This window comes from Curcuma longa, chromosome 16, assembly GCF_044706935.1.
Source record: "Curcuma longa cultivar G26 ecotype Majalengka, Jawa Barat chromosome 16, ITB_CL_G26_1.1, whole genome shotgun sequence".
Classification (NCBI taxonomy): Eukaryota; Viridiplantae; Streptophyta; class Magnoliopsida; order Zingiberales; family Zingiberaceae; genus Curcuma; species Curcuma longa.
Window position 1 is genome coordinate 12,574,737 of NC_133876.1, and position 19,326 is coordinate 12,594,062.

A 19,326-nucleotide genomic window follows, 5' to 3' on the forward strand; every position below is an offset into this window, starting at 1 on the left:
AATCACGGTAGAGGAGGGTTCCATCACCAATGCTTTATACGATAACAAGCCATGCTGTATTAATGTGGTAAGTGATCTACCATTGAATACTTTATCATTTCACGTGTCACTTAGGCGGTTATCAAGCAAAATGAGTGAGGGAAGTAGTGATGATGAAGCGGAGTTACTTTAGACAGGAGTACAGACTTGACAGGACTGAACCGACTAGGGAATTGGCTTCCCTAGGAGAGACCATGCGGTTGAGGAGGCATGGGGCCGGTCAGGCACCGAGTTTGTCGAGAGTGGAGCAAGTCAGACATGGAGTCTGTCGGGAGTGGAGTAAGTCGAGCACAGAGTTAGTCGAGAGTGGAGTAGATCAAGCACAAAGTCAGTCAGGAGTGGAGCAGGTCGTGTTGGGTTGCAAGGGTGCAAACATAGTCCCACATCTAAAACACATGGAAAGATCATGGGTTTAAAAGGATGAAAAGTATCTCCATTAGTATGAGGTCTTTTGGGGAGAGTCCAAGAACAAATCCATTAGGTGTTAGGCCCAAGGGACAATATCATACCATTATGGAGATGCAGACATCCTTGAGGACCCTACAATTGGTATCAGAGCGAGCAACCGCCTTCACCCACTAACCACCGGATGAGGCATGATCTAAAAATCAACCATATGGGAACCCTCGGGAAAAAACAAAGGAAGTAGGGGAGATTCTTGATGATGAGGACATGACAGCCGGACCATGAGGGACATAACAGCCGGACCATGAGGACATGACAACCGGACCATGAGAAATGGCAGCCGGACCATGAGAAATGGTAGGGCTTCCAGTGGTCCTTTGTTTGAGGGGGGATTGTTGGGTTGCAAGTGTGCAAACATAGTCCCACATCTAAAACACATGGGAAAGATCATGGGTTTAAAAGGATGAAAAGTATCTCCATTAGTATGAGGTCTTTTGGGGAGAGCACAAAGTCAGTTGGGTTTATCCGACGTATTATTTCCACGTGAACCAAACTTTTAACTTTTTTGATCAGGATAGATCAACCCATAACAGAATGAGACATTCTCATAATAGTCGTGGGAACCGTTGAGATGGCCAATTCTATCTTTTGTTGAAAGAAAATTAATCCCATGATTTATTACAACATCACCACATGTAAGCATGTCATCCCGTGGGAACAGCTTTCTCCTTTTTAATCCTACGTTTTAAAAAAATGTCCATCAAGAATAATTTGTCCTTCTTAATCCTACATTTCATAAAGGTCCATGGAAAGAGTTCAAAAGAAAAAGAAGAGTATCATTGTGGAATTTAATTGTCTAAAGATTGATTGCAACTTCAATGAGAGGGTAGAAAGCTTCCTAGGTGATTATTTAATTATTCAAAGTGGAATGTGCAATGGTGCAATTACATTTCATCATCGTTTTGCTAATATATTGTTTCGATAGGAGACAAGGAAAAGAATGTGATAGGAGATAAGGGCTAAAAGTCATCTAGAGTATAGTTTTGTTAGATCATTCGACAATTCAATATCAAAATTTAAAATCTTGAGACATAATGTAACTTATAATTTGGAAAGATTTTATTTCAGTATCATGTTGACACTTTGATGTATAATGTCAATATCACATTAGAGATTGAAAGAGAAAGGAGATCAAACAAATAAATGAGACATTATTTGTACTAAGTGGTATTGAATCAATAATTTATCAGAATAATATATTTTGACTGTTTTACCTAACATAATACAAGATTAAAAATTATATTCGACATAGACAATATCTCATTTCTATGTTGCATCACTATTAGGGGTGTAATTGAATCGAACCAAACTGAACAGTAAAAGGCTCGAGCTTGATTCATTTTCTCTTAGCTCAAGCTCGATTTAAGTTCGATTTAAGTTTTAATTAAACTTAAACTGTTGAGTTCGGACGAGACGCTATATGATAACACCTCCCATAACAGATCTTGTCTTCCAAGATGAAAGACATGATTGAAAATGAAGCAAAGAAAGAAAGGTCTGACATAGAGGTATTCCCGCCCCGGGGCACTGTGTGATAGTTAGATTTGTCAATGATAAATCAAACATCTAGAGTTCAAGACTCAACTACAGTGAATTTATAAGAATTTTCCCTCAAATAGATAATGGATTCGAGAACGCTAGCTATTAGATTGGATTGTCATCTGTGTTTCTTTGATTTACTTTGATGATCGATAAAATTTTTTCATATGAACAGATCTTGTTTATCTTTAGGATCAATTGGCCTGAAGGACTGAATGACAGAAAGGTATTCCCAGTTTGCTGCTATTCTTTCCCAGCATGTTAAACCACTTTCCCTGGAAGACTCTTTTTCAAGATAGAGGATAAATTAGTTCTACAGAGACAAAGAAAGAGACGGGTGCTTAATTCTACCAAAGACTCGTCTTCCAAAACTTCGTTAGCCAAATTTGAAGTCATTTGTAAGTGCTCTGATGAAAAGTATTGTTTTTGAGACTTCTTAGATATTGAGATTAAGGCTCCATGCCACTCTTCCTACAATGATAACGAAAGAATAAGTGCCCATCGGTATGGTACAACGATAAGATGTTCGGTAGATTAATAAGTATCTATAGTTCTTCTAACTACGATGTATTATAGGATATTTTTCTCTAATAAGATGAAAAATCTAAAATGTTATTATTGGACGAAGAACCGTTTACACTTTCAAATTTACTTGATGGACGATATGGGAAAAGATTGTCCATTTTTTGGATTAATTGAGTCCAAAGTTTAGATATTTAAATTATCAAAATATAAAAAATAAGTACAAGTTATAGTCGGAAGCAAAGGAGAACAGATTGTTATTGCATCTTCTGAATCAATTGTGTAGTATTAGTTGTTGCTGTTCTTATTATAGTTTTAGTTATTTGGATTAGAAATATAGTACAATGTTTTTAAAAAAATCTTAAATTTTTTATTAAGAATAAGAAAAAAAACAATAAAGGTTGTGAATTTTTTTTATCATTTCATTCTTAAATAATAAAAAAAATATAATTATTATTATTTTTATTATCATGTCTCCTATCCATTGCTTTCGATTTGTCATCGTAACTTTCTCCTTCTTAGCTAGATCTCACGTTTCATAAAGGTGTCCTACCTATTGCTTTCGAGTGTTAGTGTTAACTTTGTCCTCCTTAATTTTTTTTGTTATGGTGGAATTTGATTGTCAAAAGATCTTTTGAAACTTCAATGAGATGGAAAAGCTTCCTAGTTGATTATTTAAGTATTCATAGTGGAATGCACACTTAAAGGGTGAAGCCAAGAAATTTATTTATATTGAGGAAGGAGGGAGATGCTCATTCGTCGCACTACCGTCAAACGGATCAACTCATAATGGAGTGAGTCGATCGATCAAAAACACATCATAGAATGGGACAGAATGAGTCACCCATCATCTTGATGGGTTAGAAAATCCCAACTCAACGCAATTCAACTCAAGATGAGTTGTGGACTAGACGAGTCAACCCACGAACCTATCAAAAAATAAAAAATATAAAAAATATTAAAAATTTTAAATTTGGATTACAGATTAGATGGGTCAAACCCACAAGCCCATTAAATTTTAAATTTTGAAAGAATTTTTTTCATCAATTCGCTGATTAATCCAAGCCTACAAGCTCATTGAGTTTTACACTAGCTTTAATTTAAATTTTGAAAGAATTTTTTTTTAACTCGCAGGACAATCCAAGCCCACCATGGGTCGACCCGCACAGGTTGCGAGCCTATACGAGACGGTCTATCTAGACTCTTCTTAAAATAGATTGATAAAATTTCAATCTAATCTATTGAAATTGTTTAGCAGGATAGGCCAACTCGACGGATTTAATCCAACTTGATAGCTCTAATTCGCACCCCCTTCCCAATTCCTATACGCTCTACAACTCTCTTGCACTTGTCCCAAGTCATAAATTATGAGTTAATTTCATTTTACCTTTGGGACATGGTTGAGTTGGCTAGTGTGGGGTAGACTGAAGTGAGCAAGGGTCGAATCTTAGCGAAGTGAGCAAGGGTAGCCAACTGTAGGGATCGACCGTGTGAAGTCGTTGGGGTGACGGATTCTACTTTTTGCTAAAGAGTTAACTTTATTTTAAAATTTCGCATAGACTTATGTGAGGTTGAGCAATCAAGTCAGTAAGATTTTCATTCGATCGTCCAAATAGTTATAATTTCATATATAATGTGAAAAAAAATAAAATGTAATTAAAAGATGGAATCTGGCTACGACCTGAATGTCACACAAAACACCAAGAACGAATTGATTACATAGAAGAAAAAGAGAAAAAGCATGTGGAGTCATAAGTTGAATGATGCAAGTAGACAATGGAGAGGTTGAGTCACTAGATGATTGTTCAGCACAAACAAGAAGAGGATGGAGACATTGTAGGAGCCACCCGACAACCCCAACCGAAAAAATACAATTCACTTTTCTCATTGTCGATCGATCGACGACTTAAGATCAGAGAAAGAAGAAAGGAGAAGAAGAGCAACACCACCACTTGAGATCCATCACCATTTGAGAGCATGATAGGACATGGAATCTACTTGTTTGTTCTTAGTGGTTAGGTGTAGTTGTAGAGAGGACCCACCCTTCCTTCTCTTTTCCTCCTCTTCATGGATTGTAGTCCCTACTTTGAGGCCTCAATCATAGAGCAAGTCGAAAAATCGATTAAGACAAACCTCTACTAATTAGTGAAGGATTTCTTATATAGAGGGCCTATATTTGAAAATGTTTGAATTTAAGTCTCATGTTCATTGTATCGTAATATCTTTTTCTTCCCCTTTACGGAGCCTAAACAAAGGCAAGGGTAGGCCTTCTTCAAGGATGAATACTGGTATTGGACGAACCTCAACGAATTTCTTAGATAAGATCTTATATTCAAAAATATCGAAACCAAAGAGAAACCTATGGATAGCCTTTCGATTTAAAAATGGCAACATCAAGTTTGAAAAGCCTTGTCCCTCTTCGAAAAGCCTCTACTCTTCATGGAGCATAGCTCCTACTTTGAGGTGTCAAGCAAGAGTAGCCTCTCTCAAGTTCATTGTACTAAAATATCTTCTTTTTCGAAAACATCCTCTCTTTTTCCTCCTCTTCATGGAGTGACAACATAATCGAAAGAGTTTAACTTACCGTGTGGAAGAGCAAGATCAATCACTGATTAATTATTTTATGACATTCAAGAAGACATATGAGGAGCTTAATATGTTGCTGCCCTTTAGTCCTGATGTGAAGGTTCAACAACGCCAACGAGAGCATATGACTATCATGAACTTCCTCATTACTTATCTCCTGACTTTGAATCCGCTCAAATCACAAATCCTCTTTGATTCTTGAATTAGGTCTCCTTTTTACAAGATGTATTTAGTCGCATTTTTATACAGAAAGTACTACTCCTGTTTTACTTAGTGGTGCTTTAGTGAGTCGCAATACTAATTATGTGCAATTTTCAAAAGAGAGAGGGGGGAATCTGAAATTTTTTTCATTGTCAGGGGCCTTGTTTATGTGTTTGCCCTTCTTTGGCCTTTCAATGAGCACATGATGCACTCCACTTACTAAAATCTCTGCACTGCAATAATAATAATAATAACAATATCAATAATAAAACAAAAGGCCTCAAGAGATTCTCCTTTTTATGTGTCAAGCCAACAATGATACTGTTGTTGTAAACATTATCAGCAGTCATTAATCATTTCACAAACTTCCATGTTCATAATGAAACATCATAGATCTTTCTAATGGAGTCTATATAATGCTTCCTATGTGCATTATCACTCAAGGGGATCTCTTCTCTCTATTTCTTCATCAGGTGAGCAGTATTTTTACAGCATTACTAGTTCTTGTTAAGAATGTATCCAACTCTTTAGTATTACAATTGTTTCTCTGAGATTCAGAACAGATAGATGATATGAAATTCGATTAGTCAATGCAATGTTATAGAAAATTAGTAGTTTCAGTTGAAGGTCTGCTAAAGATGGATTTTCAGTAGTGCTTTGTGTTCCAAGTTTTTACATGTGCACCTAGAAAACTTATGCCTACAACAACACTATGATTCTTTCCGAAATCTGTTCATCGAGATTTCGCGGAATCTTCTATCATGAAGCAATTGAGCAAGTAGTGACTGTCATGATAGACTTGGCCACCCAGATGCTCGCACCATGGCTCATTAGCACAATGGCCAGACACATCAAGTGATCACCAACAAAGTTGGCACTGTGATGATGAAAGTGGTGCAGCAGTACAAGGGACCAGCTTAGTGGAAGCTTTTGTTAAAAGTCAGTAATGAGAAGATATCATTATGGACCTTTGCTCAATTGCTTCAACTTTAGCTGTTGGAGTTTGGTAACTGATGCATTTTTACAAGACACAGTTGCTGTTTCATGGCCCCATCATGTTTCCCCATGATCTTTGAATACAAGAGATTCGGATTCACATCGAATGCGACTTCGAAACTAAAAGATATTGATCTGTAAAATCTAGTTTTGCAGGCAAGGGCCAACAAGAACAACCTTTGTGCCTGAGAACAAAGGAAATGCTCATGGGGCCTTGCCTGCCTACTCAATTCTAGCTTGAGAAAACTATAACTGATCCACTTTTTCGATGAAACAATGCGTAGCAAAGTTGTTGCTGCTTAGAGTACATGTCTCAAGCTGCGGCCTGAACTTCTAAGGATCGATCGGTGAAGATGAAGTATATGAAACTCGGAACAAAGCCAGACACCTTTTACACAGATGAAGCTGTGAGGTTAGTAAAAGCAGAACTAGTTGAATACTCTTGTTGTGCTCATGAATGTTCTTGATTTGATTCTGCTGCAGATCAGTGCCTTCTGATGTGCCCACTGACCTCATTGTTCACATCAGCCACACTACTTACCTCTTGCATAAGGTCCAATCTTGAACAATCGAACAAACATAAACACAAACACAAACACAAACATGATACTACTGACGACCTCAATGAAATGATCATTTTGAATGCAGTTTCCACTTCTGGTGAAGTGCGGCCTTGTGCAACGGCTCTGCTCCGTCGACGGCGGCGACAGTGAAGCCGGCGAGGCAAGCCCAATTGCTCTCCATGATATTCCAGGGGGAGAAGAAGCCTTCGAGCTCTGTGCTAAATTCTGCTACGGGATCACCATCAACCTCAGCGCTCACAACTTTGTGGCGGCCATTTCTGGTGCCAAATTCCTGAGGATGAACGAGTCGGTCGCCAAAGGGAACTTCATCAGCAAGCTCGAGCTGTTCTTCAACTCCTGCATCCTCGAAGGCTGGAAAGACTCGATCCTGACGCTCCAGTCGATGTGGAGGCACTCTGGGTGGTCTGACGATCACAGAATTGTGCAACCTTGCATGGATTCGATCATCGAAAAGATCCTCATTCATCCATCACAGGTTTGCCAGTACTTCTGCTCTGAACCATATCGTTTAAGATGATCATGAATTCATTGTTTGCCATTAATTTCCACAGGTTTCATGGTCCTATACTTATACGAGGCCGGGCTACAACAAGAAGAAGCAGAAGCATGCAGTCCCCAAGGACTGGTGGACTGAAGATGTGTCTGATCTCGATCTCGAGCTCTTTCGATCGATCATATCGACAGTCAAGTCCACCAAGAAGCTCCCCTCTGCACTTGTTGGGGAAGCACTGCATGTCTACGCATGCAAGCACATGCCGAGTCCACTGGAGTTGCAGAAGCAAGCTCAGAGCTCGGTGAATCAGACCAACGAGACCATGAGCAAGCACAGACAAGTTCTCGAGGCCATCGTGAGCATGATCCCAGCCGAGTCGAGGTCAGTTTCAGGCAGTTTCTTGCTGAGGCTGCTCGAGATCGCCTGCCATGTGAGAGCCTCTTCGTCCACCAAAGCAGAGCTCGTGAGGCGATCAGGCCAGCATCTGGATGAGGTCGCTGCGAGTGATCTGCTGATTTCGGATATCGGCATGGTGGAGGCGGTCCTGGAGAGCTTCCTCCTGCAACTCTGCCAGTCCGTGCCGCGAGAACAGACGGAGAGAGTCATCGCCTCCATGGCCAAGGTGGGAAGGACCTTCGATTCGTACCTCCAGATCATCGCGAGCCGCACTGATTTGCCAGTTTCCAAGTTCATTGAGCTCGCAGGGTCCTTGCCTGACATGGCACGAACAGAACACGATGGACTGTATCAGGCGATCGACACTTACCTAAGAGTAAGATTTTTTGCAAAAATTAGTTCCATTTTTAGAAACTGGTAAAATTATTATCGCGTGACTATTATGCTGTTACTGAACTAGGAACACCCGGAGTTAAGCAAGGCAGAGAAGAAGAGACTCTGCAGGATGATCGAATGCAGGAAATTGTCAGCCGAAGCACGCGTAGACGCCATCGGCAATGACCAGCTGCCACTGCGCACCATCGTGCAGCTTCTGTTCATCGATCAAGAAACGAATGGCAGTGCCGGCGCCGGCGCCGGCGCCGGCGCCTGGTCAAGAAGCATCAATTGCCAAGGTAGCAGCTCAGGACGAGGAGAAGAAGCCTAGAAACAGAGCAGAAAGTCGGCGCCATCATCGAGAGCCTGCTTTAGCTACGCGAGCAGAGAAAACGAGGGTGGTGCCATCGCCATCATCCGAACCTACAAGAACAAGTAAACATATTCAGAGTTGAATGGAAGAAGAAGAAGAATTAATGTGATCGAAATGTCTCCTCCTCGTTCTGCTTTAAATGATGATTTATTGGTATTTAAGAAGTATTCATGATTCTTATTCTTTTTTCAGTGGTATTATTCGAGTTTATCTACAGAACTTTTAAGTTTAGTTTCCTTCTGTTCAGTGATTTCAGTAGTAGGAATGCCCAATCAAATCCTAATAGAACTGCAGAATTATGTTGCTCGTGAATCAGCAAAATAGTTAGGAATTGTAATTGTGAGGCTCCTAAATTAGTTCTCGAGATATAATTGAGTTAGTTACGACAGAGTAAACTTATTAAAGTGGACAAAGGTCGAATCTCAGTCCTTCTTTGTCGTGACTAACTATAGCTTCTCAATTAATTATAGCTTTTCAATTTATCTCCTCACAGATGATTGTAAGGTCAATCGTATTAAATACTCATACGATAACATTAAATTTGATGGAAATTCAGATTGGACAATCGCAAGATAAATACTTATAGGTTCACAAATATATCTTTATGAGCAATGTATTTATTTTGATGTTAAAATGATTTTATAAGATGGTGAAGACTGCAGAAGTCAATTGTTGATGCTTTATTATTATGACACTTTTGAAATTATCCTTGAAAATCGATAAAAATTTTTTTATGAGGTTATCGATCATTTTCAAAATTAATTAGATCGTAAAAATTAAAAATCTAAACTATAAAAAAAATTAGAATTTTTTATACTATAGTCAACTTTTTAAGGGTTTTGATTAAAATTATTATCATATTAATGAAATGAAGTATTTTTTTATAATAAAAAATGAGATGAAGGTGGTGTTTTAATATTTTTGAAGTTAAAATGTCCTTTTACCATAACAAAAATAAACAACATTCTTTTAATTATTATTGAAAAATATTTTATAAAGACATCATGGTTTGAGTTAATAAACTAAACTTGAAATGCTTTTTTGGCAGTTTTATTTATCTATTTAAGTTTTTTTTTGATATAAAAGTTAATCATTTATCTATTAAATTGAACGGCATCTAGCACGATTTAAGTGATAATAAAAATATTTTATAAACTCTAAAATTACTTGACATTTTATAAAAGAAACCTTTGAATTTATTGGATGTTCAAGTTTGAATTTTACAATGTCATTTTGGATAAAACACCCCTTCAATTTCTCTTATTAAATAAAGTTCAACTTTTAGTCGCCTGTTTTACCTACTGGTCTGCTTTTTCTCGACGAGCTCCCTTTTCCTCCTGCTGCGTCAATATCCATCGCCCTTCCCGATCGAACTCGCGGAAGCCCTAGACTCAGAGGCAAGTTCATCATTTTGATTCTTCTGTGGTGTTATTTTCGATCTCGAAAACTTCAGATCGAGTTATCTTTCACTGCCTGCCATCTCTTTTCGGCTTTTTTTTTGCTTCTTTGATTTGGATTTGTTAGATGGGGATTGAAGTCAACGAATTGATTGATCGATGAGAGAGAGCTTTCATCTCTTGTTCTAGTGTTGTGATTTTTGCTTGAGATTCTAAACTTCGGTTTGATAGCAGGAACTCCGAGGATGTTTAGTAGGCTTTTAGGAAAGCCCAAAGAGCAAACCAGCGCCTTGGCAACTATTGAGAAATTATATGAGGTACTTCGATCTTTCCCATCTTGTTTGCTGTTTCTTGACTACGATCTTCCAATCTTCGCGGATTGTTGAGCTTTTTTGATGTTTGTTTGGATACATGATGTGGAAGCCCAACTTCAACTTGTTCATGAAAAAAATTCAGTTTTGCTTTGCCTTATAGAGTGATTTAATTTGTGAATAGTTTTCATAAGAGCATGAACACATGTTTTGGGCCACAAATATAGGGTTTTTGTTGTTGTTGTTGTCAGAGTATCAGTGGATGATACATTTCTAATCATCACTATATATGTTTCAGACACTTGAAATGCTCGAGAAAAAGGAGAAAGTTCTCCTTAAGAAGTCTGATGCTGAGATCGAAAAGGCTAAAGAATTCACCAAATCTAAAAACAAGAGAGGTGAGATTTATCATCTGGTTGTACAAGTTTATGCCTCACTTTTTTGTCAATGAGACTAACGAAGGTGATCTAGCCAAAATACCAAATTGTTCTATCACAAGTTATTTATCCTGTGTGATAAGTATTAGTTTGTGTGCGAAGCTTCATACTTATGCTCCGACATAAGTTTGTCATATCTTTTTAGGTTATAATATTGTCTTGCTAATTATATAGAGTAGATAATATTGTTTTCTTAGTATGGTAAGTTTCTTTTTATCTATAATATTGGATATCTGAACTTGTTCATTTGACATACTATATATGCTCTTCGTGATTGTTCAATTTTGAACATTTGAAAGTGGAATGTGCTTCTCCATTAAGTTGTTATGGTGTTCCCCTGGTGTTCATAAGAATAAACTTGAGTTGTGAACTTATTGGGAACTAAAAGAATAGAGTAGACTTAGATTTCCTACGTGATCTCGAGAAATATAACAATATACATGAAAAATCATCTTTCCCTAAATATGTTTTTCTTGGATTCATTTGAATAGAACAATTGCTATTGCTAACTGAATATGGCTAGTGGTCAGGTCTATCCACCTGTTTTGTTGTTTTTTAGAGAAAACCAACCAAATCGTATTATTTTCACCCAAAAATTGTACGTCAACTACCTTACCAATATATATGTATATATACAAATATATATTGGTCCTATCAAAGTGCTAAATTTTCTCGACAAGAATCTTCACCTAAGGTGATTTATGTAGCTCATGTAACTCTTCACAATCAGATAGATATAGTCATTCTTTACATTTATACTTTTTTTACTTTGAATTTGATTGCTCCTCCTCTACATACTAATAATCTTATAGCGTATTTAGATTGTTTACATCTTGGCATGAGAAGCATGTTTTATGCCATTTCGTAAACCTTTGTATCTGAACTATGAGAATACACTTACTCTATTGCATGTGGCTTTGATCAAACAACACACTGGACACCAATGACATAATAAATTGTGAGATTCTATGATTCATGTTCATTTTTACCTTTCATAAAATCAATACTTCTACCTTTTCCAAATTTGTTTATCATGTTACCTCTGCCCTTTATCTTTGTGCACATTGATATTCATGCTCTGTTATCAAAGAAACATTCTCTAAACAATTTGGTAGCTTTTAACAATCTGAAAATTGTGTTTTCTTCTCTATTTAGCTGCTATACAATGCTTGAAGAGGAAGAGACTTTATGAGCAACAAATTGAGCAGCTTGGAAACTTCCAACTGAGAATTCATGATCAGGTTTTGATCAAAATTTAGGACTTGCTCGATTTTTTTGCTTTATTCTTGTGACTTTCCTTATGTAAACATCATAGTCATCTTGTATTTATGCCCTTATGGGTAATTCCAGATTATACTGTTGGAAGGTGCAAAAGCTACGACAGAGACCGTTGATGCATTGAGAACAGGAGCATCGGCGATGAAGGCAATGCAAAAAGCAGTGTGAGTAGATTAAAACTCTATTGCATAATGGTTTTTTCTATTCTAAATGAACTAATACTCTTCCATATCAATCTGTAGTAATTCTATGAATAAAAATCTATTACTGATGCTTCATATTTACTGATTTTTATTTGCTCTTGTATCATGTAAATTACTAATACTTTCCATGCTTCTTTTACCACTCAGTTTGTAATAGTTGGTATGGTACTATGGTTGAATTGTGTATTAAAACAGAAATATGGATGAATATGACTGCTTCACTTTGTTTGATACAGTAATATCGATGATGTTGACAAGACTATGGACGAGATCAATGAGCAGACGGAGAACATGAAACAAATCCAGGAAGCATTAGCCACTCCGATTGGAGCTGCAGCTGATTTTGACGAAGTATACCTTCACTCCATGTTCAATCTTTTGCTGCTCCATTTTCCTTGTGTTCTTGCTACAAATCAAACTTTGTATGTCAGGATGAGTTGGAAGCAGAACTGGAGGAGTTGGAAGGAGCTGAGTTGGAGGAACAGCTTCTTCAGCCGGCTGTGGCTGCTCCAGCTGCTCCAGTGCACGCTCCGACTGGTAGACTACCGGTTCGCCCTACTCCCCAGAAAAATACTGCCGAAGAAGATGAACTTGCAGCATTGCAAGCTGAGATGGCACTGTAGTCAGCTACCATGAATCTTTGATATGTTCCATGTGTAGTAGATTAGGATCAACTTTGATGATGCCACGACTAAACTGATTGTTGTACTAATATAATTGTCGGAACAGTATGTGTCTTAAAATCAATATTCAATAATTGGGAGTGCCTTGAGATGGAGGAGACTTTTGTTGGGTTTTGTATTTCTTGAAAGCAAACTCATTGTTGATCAAAAGTGTTACTAACAATTCTTGTTCAACAAAGGCAGAGTTCATTCCGCTAATTTCAAATCTTGCTCATTTTAAAGAACTTATTCGTAATTTGATTGATGATAGTTTCAACGCTAAATATTTATCGCATAATTTGAAGTTGCAGACGGTGCTTTCTTCCCTCATTTCTTTGTTGCTGGTCAGCAATCGGAGAGAACTCTTCCATTTCAGTAAAAGGTGGAATCTGTTATCCCAGTGGTGTTACACGATCGATTTCATAATCATTTATAAGAAGATAAATCGAGAAGTTACAATTATTTACTAGGGAGGAGGGCATTGCCTCGACTTCGTCGAGATTTGACTCTTGCCAGGAGAGAGCTCTTCCAGTCCAAAGAGAAATGGAATACAACGGCTAATGAGATCAATTTTAAAAAGAAAAATGATACACTACATGAAAACGCAGTATGAAAACGTAGCATGATACTATAGATTTGGATCCTACATCCATGTAGTATAGTATATCATACTGCTTTTTCATGTAGTATATCATTTCTCTTTTAAAAAATGGAAGACAACGGCTAATGAGATCAATTTTAAAGTTGGTTGTTAATTTAATCGATCCTTAATTTAATAACGAAATTAATTTCTTCATTAAATTACTAATAATAATTAGGTAGTTGAGAAAAACCGTTAATTAATCATTTAACTAGTTGTTAATTGTCACCATTAAAAAGTTAACTGAGTATATTAAGAGTATTTAATGGGTTTATATTAGTTAATTAATCGTGATTTGATTGATGATATTAAATTTTATCGCATAAAATGATTTCTTCCTTTGTTTTTGGTAATTTTTTTCAGAATGCTTAAAATGATTTGTAAATTTTAAATAACCACATTAAAGCTATTTAGGGAAGGGAAATGGATTAATTTTGAAAATAAGTAAATTACGGCATATTAATGAAGACTTTTCAAGTATTAAAAAACCCTAACAAAATGAGACAACTCACACGGATGCCGTGGACGCCGCGGACTTTTCAAATATTAGAAAGCCCTAACAAAGTGAGACAACTCACACGGGTGCCGTGGACGCCGCGGAGAATGGCCACGTGTTGTCTTGTGATGAACACACGTAAGAAGTAACAAGGGCCCCACTAAGTGAAGCGCCGATAACAATGCCACGTTACCCGTTGAAACTTTTGCACGTTCAACTGGAGACCGCACCCCTGAAAACCTCACTCCTTCCTCGTCGGTCGACGCGGCGGCGGCGGCGATCTCTCCCTCCACGATGTGGCGGCGGTCGTCGACCGCTTCCCGTGGCTCACGGCGCCGCATCCCCACAAGATTGTGTTGTCTCCCCTAACCATAGCCGGCAAGAGCCATGTACCAGAGTGAGCGCGCATTCTAACCCTAATTCGTTGCAGAGGTATTCCGTTCGATTTTCTTGGTCCTTTTGTTTGAACGTTGAGAAGTTCATGATTGTGCCTTTCCAGTAATTTGGTTGGATTTGGAGGAACTCCTTTGAGCTTTCAACACTACTTGTACAAATCCTACTTATTGGCCATACCAACTTATTGTGAAGTATCCTTCTAGAACTATCCCAATCATCCATCTTCATTCCCATATTGCTATCCTAATTTATGGCATATTGTTTCTTTAACTGCCTTTCACCTGTAACTCGATCGCTAACAAGGTTTATAGCATATTTCCTTTATCAAATGCAAATACAAGGGTGGATGGTGAACTAAATGATCACTCTGAAAACAGACGTGTACGAGAGAAATGTTTTCGCTATAGTAGAAACTGTCTTTTATATCATCTTATTTTGAGAATCAAGGCTGGCTAACTGTATGGCTGACTATAGCAGATAAGATTGTCCTGGGTTATTTTCGCTGGAAATTTATACATGCTCCAAATAAGTTGCTGTTGTTCTTGTAAATTGATATGTACTAAGATAGCTACATTGTTTTGGTTACCAAGAATGGTTTAACAAGTAAAATGGAAAGTAGATAATTTCTTCAAGTGTATAGTGACTCACCGTTTACTATAGTGGAGCTGAGATTATGTCTTGCACCAAGTTGAATTAGTTATAGGTTGCTGTATGCATGAGAAACCCGGGAAGAACTGAAGGTGGTTCCCAGGCAATAGAAGTTTTTTTGTTCCTCTGTGGTTGGAGGACCTTGTTGCTGAGAACCAATTCATTGATGCTTAATTTGTCATGTAAAAACTGGAACTTTATTTAGCAACATGCATTCTGGTAGTTGCATAATTGGCATTCGTATCATGTTGCTTTGGAATGAAGCTTTGAGAACTATGATTCCTTTATTCAGTAACTTTTCTTTTCAGTTGGTTCAGGAGTGCTGCTCGATTCGTATCACACTACTCCATATGGAACAAAATGTATCCACAGTTGAGTCTAGTGACGAAGAGCTTATTAATGACCAAGATACAGAGAGACTGGAACAAATAGTTGGTTTTGAAACAGTAAAAGCACCTGAACCCGGAATGACTTTTAATTCCTTGGATGCTCTTGTTGAATATTATAAAAGATATGGAAAGCAGGAAGGTTTTCGTGTTAGTAGAAAATCAAGAACAATCTCAAGCTCGGGAAAAATAGAACATGTAACTATCGCATGTTCTCGCGAGGGGAAGCCATATGTGTACAAAAGAAATATCTTACAACCAAAGCCAACAACAAAAACTGGTTGCAAGGCTCGAGTTAATGCTACTCTTTTTGAAAATGGGAGTTGCAGAGTTAATTCAGTTAGGCTTGAGCATAGCCACCCTTTAGTTCCAAGGAAATCACGCTTCTGCATGTGCAACAGGGATTTGCCAATAGGTGCACATAGAAAATTAGAATTGAATGATATCAACGGGAATGTGTCAACTAAGAATAACAAATTTTGTTCTGTTCAAACAGAGCATTATGAGAATGTATCACCTCTGGAAAAAGATCCCACAACTTCTGCTGACAAAGCAAGGCAGTTTTGGCTGGGCATAAGAGATGCTGAGGCAATTTTTGATTACTTCATCCGCATGAAAGCCAAGAATGCTAGCTTTTTCTATGCAATAGACGTTGATGAAGAATCGAGAATTAGAAATATATTTTGGGCAGATGCAAGGAGTAGGATAGCATATGAAGAGTTCGGTGATGTTGTTGCAATAGATACTACATATCTGACAAACAAAAATGATATGCCTTTTGTTTCTTTTGTAGGAGTCAACCACCATGGTCAATCAATTCTGTTTGGATGTGGCTTGCTGTCAAATGAAGACTCTGTAACATTTACATGGTTGTTTAGAGCTTTACTGTCATGCATGTCCCAAAAGGCACCAAATGCTATCATCACAGATCAAGACAAGGCAATGCAAAAGGCTATTGAGATTGTATTCCCAGGCACCCATTACCGTTGGTGTTTGTGGCACATAATGAAGAAGTTACCAGAAAAGTTGAAGGGCTATAAGTCGTATGAAGAAATGAAAAAGATTATGCAAAATGCAGTGTATGATTCTTTCACAAAGGAAGAATTTGAAGAAAGTTGGATTAAATTCATTGAGAAATTTAATTTATATGATAATGCTTGGTTGAAAGGTTTATATGAAGAGCGGCATATTTGGGTCCCTGTCTTTGTGAAAGATACTTTTTGGGCCGGGATGTCAACAACTCAGCGGAGTCAAAAGATAAATCCCTTCTTCGATGGGATTGTATACTCCAATACAACAACGAAGCAATTCATTGAACAGTATGATATTGTGTTGGAGACTAAAGTTGACAAAGAAGACCTAGTAGACCTTCAGTCGTTCAACTCGTGGGTCCCCTGCATAACCCATTTTGATCTAGAGAAACAATTTCAACCGCTTTATACCATTGATAAATTCAAAGAATTTCAACAAGAGTTGGTTGCGAAGCTTTATTGCGAAGTCTTGTTGGCAGGTGGGACAGATGGTGCATCTGAATATGATGTGTCTGAGGATGTCGTCGTTGGGGATAATGAGGAACAACATCATAGGATGGTGCATTACAAAGTACACTTCAATGAGGGGGATTGTGAAGTTCGATGTACTTGTCGCACATTTGAATTTAGGGGAATTATATGCAGGCATATCATATCTGTCCTTGTGAAAAAGCAAATTCCCAATGTTCCAGCCAAATACATTCTACCACGATGGAGAAAGGATATGAAAAGGCGACACATGAAAGTGAAAGCTGGTTATTGCGGTTGGAGCAATAATCCAAAGGCACAGCGGTATGATTACCTATACAAGAAGTTTGAGGAGGCAGCAGACATAGCAGTCGAGACTGACGAATACTGTGAGATGTTATGGAGTTATATCAACGATTACCAGAAAAGGATTAATAAAAGCAATGAGGATGACAAAGGTTGTGCACTCTCTTCTGGTAATCTGACCATGGAAAATAAATTGCTTAATCCTCTTGCTCTCCGTAAGCAAGGGCATCCAACAAAAACAAAGTTATCCAAGGTCAACCATACTAAAAAGAAACAATCGCAACACAAAAAGAAAGATCAAAGAAGCGACAGAAGGCACGACCAACAGGTGAAGGTTTAAGTTGAAGTTTGTACGATTTCATTGTCCATTTGAGACAATACCTAACTCGTTTTTTTTTACATTTAATCTTCAGATACCACAACAGAACGTTGGCAATGGCATTTATGGATGCAATTTTGTAGGGACAAGTCCACAAGGCTTAACAGAGGTTGGAACACAAGAAAGCATTTTCCAGGTACACACTATTCGGTAAATCGAAACTACAGCTTATGCTAGCTCAAGAGAAGTTTTAAGTCGAAGTTTATCTACGTTTCTGACATTAGGCAAATGCAAATTATTGTCAATACTCTGGCCAAGTTTTAAATTTGCAAAATGTGAGCACCAATCCTCCACTTGTAGCACCAGTTGAAGGCACTGCAGGTAACTCAACTTCAATGAATCAATCCACTGATAACTTCTAATTTGGCATGAAATGTTAAATGCTGCTAACTAACGGTTTGCATTACCAACTATTCAGAAATACGAAGCCAGTTTTGGAGTCCGCACGGATTGGCTGATTATCCGATGCGCGAATTCAACGATGCCAAGTGATGTTTGAGAACCAGAACTCTGCAAAATTCTGGTATCTTGCTTGTTCTCTTTCATATCAGAGTGGTAGTTTGCATGTCACTTGATGTTTTAGATCTTCGTTTCAATTTTCAGCTGAAAGATGCATTGTTTTCTTTTGAAATTTTCATAGGATTTGTAGTGAAAAAGTTATGCTGTTGCAAGATCACTGATTTTTGGAAAAAGACTCCTCGACCACTGTAGCTGCAGATCAATTCATGTTGATATTTGGCGGATCCTTCCACTTTGATTGGCTCAAAAGAAAATTTAAAATTTATATTTAAGAGAGTTCTTATTTTGAGGTTTCTCTTTTTTCTCAGTGAAGTGTAACAGCCATCTGTATCTGGATCATTGTTCAGTGTAAACTAATGTAAAATGAGGATGTTGCTTAGTTACCCTCGAATTGTTGTTTACTACATCAAATATAAGAGTTAAAATATTTTAGAAGAAGAGTTTTCGCACAAATTTGGATCATATGAATGTTCTTTAGCAAGTGGGAAAGCTGAAGTTGTTCAAAAAGCTTTTATATTATTTTAGCTTTTATGGACATCATCACTGAGGTTTGTGCATATATATTTATATGAATTGATTTATTTTTTGCAAGTGATATCATTTGTGGTATTATTATTTTAGTAATTGAAAATGAACTAGTACAGCAAGCAAAACTAGTAGAAGAAGAAAAATAAATGTGTTGTGTTTGGTTTAGATTTTTTTTTTTGTTTTAAGCTTTAAAAATTTGAAAATTTAAATTAAGTTGAAATAAACATGCACAAATTTATTTATTTGAAAAATAAAGGAGTTTTAACCATGTAACAAAATTTTATATTAAACTTGTTTATTTAAGGTGTTATTAAGACAATTTTATGCTCTTAATTCAATAATAAGCAAATGAACAAAATCATAAACAAATGTCAGATAAAATTATAATTAAATTTATTTATGAATTATTTTTTATGTTATTTATATATTTAAAATTTTATTAAACCTCTAAATTCAGAGAGGCATTACGTAGCCATCTTTGTACATATTGATAATGAATCAATCGTACCAACATTCTATGGTAGAATTGATTGCGGTGGACACAATCTCTCGAGACAGAGTTGATTATGACGGAACAGAATTGTAGAAGAGAACAAAGGTTCTAGTCAATCTCGACGAAGTTACAAAGATAATACAATTTTGAAATAACTATTGTGCAATTGTTATTATTGT

The 19,326-nt window shown here is 37.2% G+C and overlaps 3 protein-coding genes across 3 annotated transcripts; all 3 read left to right on the plus strand.

Annotated features, from left to right (window-relative positions):
- The first annotated feature begins 6,475 nt into the window (after nucleotides 1-6,475).
- LOC141847243 (BTB/POZ domain-containing protein At5g47800-like) lies at nucleotides 6,476-8,754 on the plus strand. The gene is given in 6 exon segments (XM_074735235.1): nucleotides 6,476-6,760; nucleotides 6,832-6,901; nucleotides 6,997-7,407; nucleotides 7,484-8,197; nucleotides 8,282-8,469; nucleotides 8,471-8,754. Coding segments are annotated over 6 exon segments (1,623 nt in total). The 5' UTR covers nucleotides 6,476-6,701; the 3' UTR covers nucleotides 8,652-8,754.
- Nucleotides 8,755-9,883: 1,129 nt separating this feature from the next.
- Nucleotides 9,884-12,993, plus strand: LOC141847247 (vacuolar protein sorting-associated protein 32 homolog 1-like). The gene is made up of 7 exons (XM_074735241.1): nucleotides 9,884-9,966; nucleotides 10,201-10,283; nucleotides 10,576-10,675; nucleotides 11,870-11,955; nucleotides 12,065-12,156; nucleotides 12,432-12,546; nucleotides 12,627-12,993. The coding sequence occupies exons 2-7, from the start codon at nucleotides 10,212-10,214 to the stop codon at nucleotides 12,816-12,818; spliced, it is 657 nt and encodes a 218-aa protein (XP_074591342.1). The 5' UTR covers nucleotides 9,884-9,966; nucleotides 10,201-10,211; the 3' UTR covers nucleotides 12,819-12,993.
- A 1,288-nt stretch (nucleotides 12,994-14,281) lies between these two features.
- On the plus strand, nucleotides 14,282-18,603 carry LOC141847241 (protein FAR1-RELATED SEQUENCE 6-like). The gene is made up of 6 exons (XM_074735233.1): nucleotides 14,282-14,425; nucleotides 15,346-17,556; nucleotides 17,642-17,743; nucleotides 17,832-17,928; nucleotides 18,026-18,130; nucleotides 18,248-18,603. Exons 2-5 carry the CDS (start codon nucleotides 15,388-15,390, stop codon nucleotides 18,097-18,099), a joined length of 2,442 nt encoding a protein of 813 aa, XP_074591334.1. The 5' UTR covers nucleotides 14,282-14,425; nucleotides 15,346-15,387; the 3' UTR covers nucleotides 18,100-18,130; nucleotides 18,248-18,603.
- The last annotated feature ends 723 nt before the right edge of the window (nucleotides 18,604-19,326 follow it).